Here is a 9,838-nt window from a genome sequence, read left to right as displayed (position 1 = left end):
CATTTCATACCGAAAAACACTCCTAAATTTTTATTAAAAAATATTAAGATTTAAAAATATTAGAGATCACTAGTGAATGATTTTTAAATCAAAATTTCGATTTTCATTAATATAATATGTATACATGTTTCATTTGATGCAAAAATAGCTTAATCTGGATTTTAAATGTACTGTATGTTTTTTTGGTCGCTGAACACAATGCAATAATTCATTTAACTCTATAATATACGTCTTAAGAAATATAGCTCGATTAAAAAATGACTAAATTTCGAGTTTAAGATCAATTTTAGCAAGATTCCAAGAGTTCAAATGGGTCGTTATTCTCTTCAATTTGTAGGTCTATTCATCCAGAATAAGATCTCTAGTTAAAATCTTTCTAGCATTTCCTACAGAATCTTTAAAAGTTGCATTTAACTGAATTATAAAAAGTTTTTAAGGATAGAAAAAATTTTTTTTCTTGAGTAATATAAAAAACATGATTTAATTAATTGAAATAAACTATATATTATGTATATCTTTTTTTATTATATATTCGTTTCCTAATAAAGTTTTTTATTGTCAAATTGAGGCATTGAATTTGAGGATGTCAAAACCACAAAACAATATATAACTTTAGAACTTGTAAAAAAAAATTTTTCTATCCTTAAAAACGTTTTATAATTCAATTAAATGCAACTTTTAGAAATCCTGTAAGAGGTACTGAGAAAATTCCAACTAGATCTTGTTCTGAGTGAACAGACCTACAATCATTTTTTCACATTAATTGGCTATATTTCTTAAGGCATATATCGTAGAAGTAAATGAATTATTGCATTATGTTTAGCGAAAAATATACAGTATTTAAAATCCGGTTTAAACCATTTTTTTGTATCAAATCAAACATGTATTAAGGAAAATTAAAACTTTGATTTAAAAATCGTTCACTAGCGACCTCTAAATCTTAATAAGTATTTTTTGATAAAAATTTAGGAGTATTTTTTTGATATAAAATGGAAGCTTTTGAACTAAGAGGCCGATTAAAATAAAAACATTTTTTTCCTTATTAGTTTAATATATTATATATGTATATATTATAAATCTAATACGTTTTTTCTGTATAAGAACGTATTTATCTGTGTAATTATTTATACTTTAACATTAAAAATTAAAATTAAAATTAAGATAAATCTTCCCAGCAGAATGTCTAAAATCGACGCATAAGACATCTTTAAGATATTTTTTAGAATTTTTTATGAAATATCTTAAAGATGGGGAGGGAGGTTTAAAGAACTCTTAAAGATATTTTAAAGTTGTCTCATGAGTCAATTTTAGACATTCTACTCAATGGATTGGTAGAGAATATTTTATACCCTATAGCTTTCGAAATTATTTCTCCAGCGTGATCCATACTCTCATATAATATACGAGAATAATCGTTCGCGACAAATTGTTTTTCAGTACCGCTGACGGCATCATGATGTTGCATCACTCCCATTGCTTCGCGAAAATGTTCCAAGGATTCGTCATAACTTTTTAAATTTGTTAGGACAACGAGTTGTTTGCTTGCCTAAAAACAAGCAGTTTATCATTTTGAAAATATTACTTACTTTAATTTGATAGATCAAGATTTTAATTATCTTTGATCATCTTACTTGCAACATATTATTCCCTTCACGTTCAAAGTATTTCACGGTTGGTCTCGATGAAAAATAGCCAGTCCAATAAGAGTGAGGATCGCTCGCATATGGAAAGAAGTCATCGCTCTTAGTGGGCCACTGAAGATTCAAGTCGTTCAAGGCCTTCAAGTAGCATAAGGGTGTCGAGTAAATTACATTTACTACAGAACCATTGCGCTGATTAGTGTATCTAAAAAAATTACAAAAGAATTTTTATAATGTCAAATTATATAAAATATGTTAATATTTTCAAATTATTTTATTAAGATTCGATAATTGAAATTCAAATTGAATTATTTTAAATTAAAATATTGACACAAAATTCGCAAAATTTTCTAACTTAATATTACATAACATAAACTTTGTATTCTAACTCTAATATTAATATCTGATAATATTTCTTTAATCTTTTTTTTTATTATTATCTCTTTTTTTTTATTATTAAAATCTGATATACTTTGAAATCGTTTTTTCTAACTTTAAATTCTTTATGAAGAATATATCTTCATTAAATCATATTTACTCTTGTTCACAATGATCAGTTAAACTAATCCGACTATTATTTAACTAACGAACTAATTAATTATAGTAAATATTAAAGCAAATATATTACAGCAAATATAAAAGCAAATATAAAAGCAATTAAAACAAATATTGAAATATTAAAACAGATATTAAAGCAAATAATAAAGCAAAATATTTAATATCAAAATATTACGTATAAAATCTTAAATCAAAATTAAAATCCATTTATTTACAAACGTGGTTAAAGAAAAAAAAACGAAATGATTTCTCATACAATTTATTTTTTAAATTTAGAAAAAAATTTGCGTTTTCCATCATTTCCACACATTTCGATATTATTTATAATTCTCTTTTTTTTTTAATTATTTTTTAATTATTATTGTTATTATTATTATATATTATTATTATATATTATTATTATAGTATTATTTTTTAATTTTTTTTAATTATTATTGTTTTTAATTAACTGTTAGTTTACGAATCAGTATATTAAAAATTAAGAAATCAACATAAAATTATATTACATTTTTTAAAAATAATTTTTACACTTTATATTTAATAAAATTTTATTTAATAAATTTAATGTTGAAAAAGAATATTATAACTTTTTACAAAAAAATGTTATTTATCTTTTCTATTTAACTTTCCTAACAAGCTACGTTGTCGTCATTTTGATGTCAAAATGACAGCTTGCTAGTCATCAGGGTTAATTATTTAATATTTAATATTTTCTCTTTCTAAATATTGAGATACAAATTTCATAATAAAATTTTAAAGTAATCAACTTAGATTAAAGAACATCCCACCGACGATCTTGATCTTGATATAAGTTATCAAGATCATCATGGCCCTGAGTGACCTCCGATAGATGGTGGCAGTCCTTCGTTAAAAAGTTATTAACAAAAAAAGTTTTAAAAATAACGCTTTATTTCAACTATATATTTCAGAAATACTCAGAAATATTCGGAAAGTTTAATGGTATATAATAACTTAACTCTAAATGATACATAGTTGGGTTAGAGTTAGATTATTATATATACTCAACTATATATAATACAACTATATACAAACGCAAGTATTCCCTGCTTTAAAATATATTTGCTATTCGTGTACTATAGGGAGGGGGAGGGGAGGTGAGAGTGAAGATGAGAATCGTGCGCCTCTTCCTCCTTCACAGGGAAAAGAGGGGCTGAGAATCCACTGAAAGTCGTGCGTCCTTTTGCAGGAGGGAGGAAAGTGAGAATCACTTCAGCTGAAAGTCATGCGCCTCTTTATAGGAGAGAGGGAGATGAGAGTCGCTTTAAGTGAAAATCATGCGCCCTTTTGCAGAAGAAGAAGAGGGTGAGAATCGAAGGTGAAAGTTGTGCGCCCTTTTGCAGAAGGCAGAGGGAGTCAGAGTCGTTTTGGGTGAAAATCATGCGCTCTTTTGTAGAGGAGGAGGGAGGGCGAGGGTCATTCAGACGAGCGACTCTCACTCCCTCCTTCCCCCTGCAAAGGGGCGCACGACTTTCACCTTCGACTCTTATCCCTCTACAGTACACGAATAGCAAATATAATACAATTTTAAAGCAGGGAATTCTCAGTTATACAGTTATACAGTTGAAATTTTTTTTATTAATAACCTTTTAACGAAAGACGATCGCCACTTAAAACCTAGAGGTTACTCAGGGCCATGACAACATATGTCAAGATCAAGGTCAGCTAGATGTCCCTTAATCTGAATAATTACCAATTTTAATAACATTTTAATATCCATTATAAATAATATTAATTTTTGAGATAACGTTTTTTAGAAAATTAATATAATTAATTTTTTTACTTATCCTATATTATGGATATTTAAAATCCGTTTAATCCCAAATAAAAAACCTATTTCTAAACTTATAATCTAAGATTCAAATAAAATTTAAAGTCAATAAAGGTATTAAGTAATTGTCAAAGTCAAATTTAGCAGAAATATTTCGTTGAATCAATAGTGACTTACTTAATCAGCTTTTCTAAGTTACCGAATACCATGTCAGCCTGTTGATAATGAAAATCGTCCCCCATAGTGAGAATAATATGATTAGTTTTGTAAGCACGTGCTTGAATCTGCGCATATGTCAGGAACAGCTCTACCTGCCAATCGTACATAATTTTTACTTACCGTGGCACGAAGACGGGATTTTTTTCTCTTTCTGCCTTACTAGCGATGTCGTCCTTTGCGAAGCAATAATATTGCTTTCTTTTTTACTATCTCGTAAGCGTCGAATATTTAAAAAAATATGAATTGTAAAATTTAAGCATTTGGCGTTAATACCTTATCAGCTTGTCCAAATTCATGAAGTACATTTCCGCGTGCTGATAAGTGAAATCTCCTCCCATTGTCAATATGATATGTTTTGTACGGTAATGACTAGCTTGCGTAACTGCATATCTCAAAAAATCATCGATCTAGCACAGAAACACATTGTGTAGATTACGATTTTCGCATAAAACAAATCTAAAAGAAACCTCTTTAAAAAAAAATATACGCCAAGTGCATTAAAAAAGTATCGAATATTATAATATTTCTTTTAATAAAAAACGGATATGAAATAAATGCAATAATTTCAAACAGTTTTAATTTGAATAGTTTTATGTTTTAATTATAAAATGTATGTATTTTAAATATATTATTTTTTATTAACAAGAAAATCTCATTAAATTAAAAGGACTATATTCAGTTATTATTTATAGAGGAATTTGGGCCCCGGATGAACAACTTTGAGACATGCCTAAAATTTTAAGGTATCAAAAGAGAATAAAAAATTCCATAAACTCAACTTTATAAAAGAGGTTTTCTGAGTGCTAGAGCTATCCAAAGTTCGCTATTATGACCATGTTCCACTAGTCTTATCCAATTTCTCTGTGTCCAGGGCACTTCTCCGCGGTGACGACGGTAACGAATTGTACCAAAGACATTGAAGTAATATCTAAAATATATTTGGTACAGTTCATTACTCCGATTAAGTCCCTAGTCACGATTCATGTCACAGAAATCGGATTTGCTAGGATGGCTCCTGGAATTCGTTCTGGGGAGAGGGTAGGGGAGGGGGGGGAGAGAAGATGGACAAGTGGCGAATGTACCAATCAGAATAAACCAGCCTTTGGTACGGAGTCATTTCGAAGCAGCTACTGATTGTGATCCACTATGGGCAATGTGAAAAATATTTAAAAAACCAATCGCGTAAACATTTGTTGGCTGGAGAACATTTGTTTGCTAGATTTCTTGGAACAAAAATCTAGTAGTTCCACTCAACACATTTAAATATATATGTCATGCCTGTTGGTGTCATTATAAAAGAAAACGTTCTGAAATGAGAGATGGAAATATTATAGTTAAAAATATTGAACCGCAGCCTCTTTGTCAAATCAGTTAAAACTTTTTGTTTCATACTTTGAATGTCCCTTCTTCATTCGATTAATATATACCACTTATAACTATTCATTTGGGATCCAAAAAAGGTTTTAATTGTCTTCAAAATTGGACATATTCCAAATACTAGATGATTCGAGAAATCGTACAAAACCAGTTCTACATGATACACAATACATGATCATAACAGCGATCTTTGAACAGCTGTAGCATTCAAGGGACTCATTTTCCTCATGCACAACAAAGTTGTGCATATGAAACTTTTTAATCCTTTTTTTATGCTCTATAATACTCTAGCTAGGTCACAATGCTGTTCAGCCAGGACCCAAACTGGTCCTTTCTGATTTTTAACTTTAAATTTTTACACAGATGTTTCAGTTTGAAAATTTATATAGTTATTCGCTATAAATATAAAATTCAAAAATTCACTCAAAAATATTTTGAGACTCGATATCACTATACTCTCAGGCACAGAAAAGGATTTTTTTTTATAAATAAATAGAAAGTCCTTTCATCGTTTAAGTTTTATCATTAAAATCAAAATTTCTTCTCCATTAAATATTTATATTGCTTTTGATATTGCAATTGTATTTTTTCTATTAAAAATGTATTTTGTTAATATCTATTGAGTAATTAGAAATAATTGAAAATAAATTGGTTAGAAATAAATAAAGCATCGCATAAGCCTTAGTTGCAATTAACGCTTGAGACGACCTCGTTAGTTTATCGTTTAGAAGTAATGTCAATAACTATCATTGCGATATGATATTACATACCCTTCTGTCGATGTTGTAGTCTGGGCTATCAGGGTCATCAATTATTGGTTCATCGTTGCATAAAATATCGAAGCAAAATCCTGGTGGTGGACTGTAAGTGTTGAACATCGCAGTCGTGAACAAATCCGCTCGCTTACCTGGAAATAAAATTGAATATTATATAATTTTATTCATTATGTAATATATGTTTGTTTTGTCTGCAAGAAGAACCTATTTCTCATCACAGGCTGTCTCATCACAGAAAGATGTTAAAATTAATCAACTGTTATTTTTAAATATGTTCAATTATTGAAAAAATAAAAATTGCATTGAAAAAAGGAAAGTCTGCAATATTTAATGGATATAAATAAAATTTAATAAAATGTTTATATATAAATTTACTATATTGATTATAAAAATAATAATAACCCTAATACTTTTTTATAAAAACTTTTTCAAACATGTCATTTAATATTGCTGACAATCTTTTTAATATAATTGCTACTAAATCTGGTACTATTTTTGGATCGTGTTTATGGTCTTAAAAAACAATCATTTGTTTATTTAATTATTATTATTACTATATTTTTCATCCATAAAATAAATTTCTATATGAACATTATACACAAACATTTTGTTAAATTTTATTTGTATTCATTAAAAATTACAGATTTTTTTTTCAATGCAATTAAATTTTTCTTTCTTTTATAATTATTATATTACCATTATCAAAGATTTTTTTACCTAAATTTGGACTGCTTTTCCAGATAAATTCCATCATTTTGTTATTCAATCTTTTCTCTTTATCCTGATAATCGATACGACCAAATAGCATTCCATCAAATCCCATCTGCGCGAATAAAGAAGCTTGTTCTCTGGAATGACCGAAAGGATCTATTTGCCACCCAATACGTGGTCTGGCACAACTTCCGAATGTATCGTTGAGTCGCCTATACAAATCAAGAATCAGTAACATATAAATTAAACTGATTCTAAATAAAAATTTATATAAAATGCCTAGAAAATGGAATATTTGTGCATATAATAAATTAAACAATGAAAATAAAAATAAAAATAAAAATTACATTATGATTGATACTCAATATTGATGCATTATATTACATTTATATGTTTGAGAGATATAATTTATATTACTATATCTATAAAATTATATATTTTTTAATATTTATAGATTTCAATTCCTAAATTGCCGAGACAGAAAGTCTGAAAAAAATTCTTTTTGATTCCCGATTTATAAAATAAATTCCTGTTTTCTTCCATTTTGTTCAAAAAGTTTTTTTGAGATTTCCAAAAGATTTCTATGTCACCAATTGTAAGTTCTTTTTCAAATTCGAAAAATATTCTTTTTCTAATCTAATTTTTGTATTTTTTAATTTTTGTATAAGAATTAATAAATTACATTTAGTTTTTATCAAATATTATTTGAGGTTTCCTTTTATTAAAGGTAACATATATAAGATATATAAATATATTTGTATATATTTTAAAATTTTTTGAATTTATTTCAAATTATGTTAATTCGTAAAGAATTATTTAAGAAGATAAATATTTTTTTAGAGTTTAAATGGATCAATTGTGCTGTCTGGATTATATTTTATGTTTTATATATCAATAGAATCATATAACAGATGAATAAGAAAAGTAGTATATCGTAAGATAATCCATAGATCTAATCTAGATAAACTAGGACATTTCTGATTGAAAAGTAATACAAAAGTAGGGTACTAAGATTCAAAAGTAGGACAAAAGAGGACATTTTAGGTTAAATTATAGTACAAAATAAGTTGTATATTTGAACTCAAAAATATAAGAGAAAGAGTACATTTAAAAATCCTAAAAACATGAAAACATATATTTAATATTAGCAAAGGTAAATATGCCGAATAGAGGAGACAGCCTCGATGACCTTGACTCTGAGTAACCTCCAATAAGTTTTAACCAGTGCTTGTTATTCGTTAAAAAGTTATTAACAAAAAAAGTTTGAAAAAATAATATATCATTTCTGTTATAAACTCATGTAGACTTTATGTTGTAAAGTGTACGTAGATGCAGTGGGTTCCGCCCCACTGCAGAGCGCACGATTCTTACTTTCAACTTTCATCCCCTACAGTGCATGAGTACATAATACAACTATATACGAGTATTCCCTTCTTTAAAATATATTTGCTATTCATGTACTGTAGAGAGTTGAGAGTCGAATGCTATTCGTGTACTATAGGAGGATGAGAGTCGTACTTCTTTGCAGAGGAGAAAGGGGAGAGTCGCTTCTGCTGAAAGTCATACGCCCCTTTGCAGGGGAGAGGGGGAAATGAGTCACTTCAGATGAAAAATGTAATAGAAATAAAACATAATTTTTCAAACTTTTTTTGTTAATAACTTTTTAGTAAATGACGGCTAAAATTTGTTAAAGATTACTCAGAGTCATGACCTTGACAATATATGACAAGATCAAAGTCATCGGGACTGTTTCCTCGGCATATTTACTTTAGCAAAAAAAAATAACTTTAATATGATATAATAATACCTAATAATTTTTAATGAGCTTAATAATTTCTGATTCTCTTGTTCTCTCTTTCTCAAAATGAGTACATTCGAATATGCTAAAAATTCAGCTGGACGTTTTCAAAAAAAAGAGTACATGTCTGGAAAAAATCGGATGTCTGGTCACCCAATTCATGTATGACTCTGGCCTAGTTTCCTAGTTTAAACCAGATCAGAATGTAAGAACTAATTACAGTCGAGTATTCTCTGTTACAGTCGAACGAAATACAGGGAAATGTAGTTAGTTGATTCTTACATTCTGATCCAATTAAACCCTCGATGAAAACTAGGCTAGTGTCACAGTAAATTTAATAACTTCCGACTCCCTCGGTTATTTTCAAATCCCAAAAAGTAGTACACATTGAAATTATCCTCTAGATGTTTGAAAAAAGAGTACATTCGAGAAAAAGAATATGAATGATCACTCTAATATATCGTAAATTATCAATTATAGTCAGTTTTGAGACTCTCATTGACATGCTTTTATTTATGTGTGTGTGTGTGAATCTATATATTTATACCTGAATCCCCACGTAAACTGATCCACTAATGAATGATAATGAGTGCAAGCTTCGTCGTTCATGCTCCATGCTCCTCCAATGATTTCCAATCGCCCTTCGTTGATTAACATTTTAACGTCAGCACGTACCTTTTCATCTTGCCGTAACCACCATTTCCAGAAGAAAGCGGTTTCAACGTAAATAAATCTGCAGAAGTAATTGAATAATGTAAAATTTATATTACAATACATGTTAAATAATATAAAATTTGTCAAATGAAATTTTTTTTATAAAGAAAATTGAATATATCATAAGCTTTTAAAATATCAAACTTATCATAAAAATAATAAGTGCGATAACATTATTTATATTTTATATCTACTCTGATAATGGAATATTTTGTATATATATATATATATATATATATATATATATATATATATA

The 9,838-nt window shown here is 28.0% G+C and overlaps 1 protein-coding gene across 1 annotated transcript in view; it reads right to left on the bottom strand.

The window, feature by feature from the left end:
• Positions 1–9,838, bottom strand: part of LOC105622460 (lysosomal alpha-mannosidase) — a 19,105-nt gene that overhangs the window by 7,850 nt on the left and 1,417 nt on the right. Inside the window, 6 exon segments of the mRNA XM_012203879.1 lie at positions 1,350–1,546; positions 1,632–1,845; positions 4,165–4,298; positions 6,354–6,490; positions 7,077–7,282; positions 9,416–9,601. Coding sequence (XP_012059269.1) covers positions 1,350–1,546; positions 1,632–1,845; positions 4,165–4,298; positions 6,354–6,490; positions 7,077–7,282; positions 9,416–9,601 — 1,074 coding nt within the window.

Source organism: Atta cephalotes (genome assembly GCF_000143395.1).
Source record: "Atta cephalotes unplaced genomic scaffold scaffold00045, whole genome shotgun sequence".
Classification (NCBI taxonomy): domain Eukaryota; kingdom Metazoa; phylum Arthropoda; class Insecta; order Hymenoptera; family Formicidae; genus Atta; species Atta cephalotes.
Note: the sequence above shows the minus strand (reverse complement) of the source record. Positions and strands in the feature narration are given on the sequence as shown.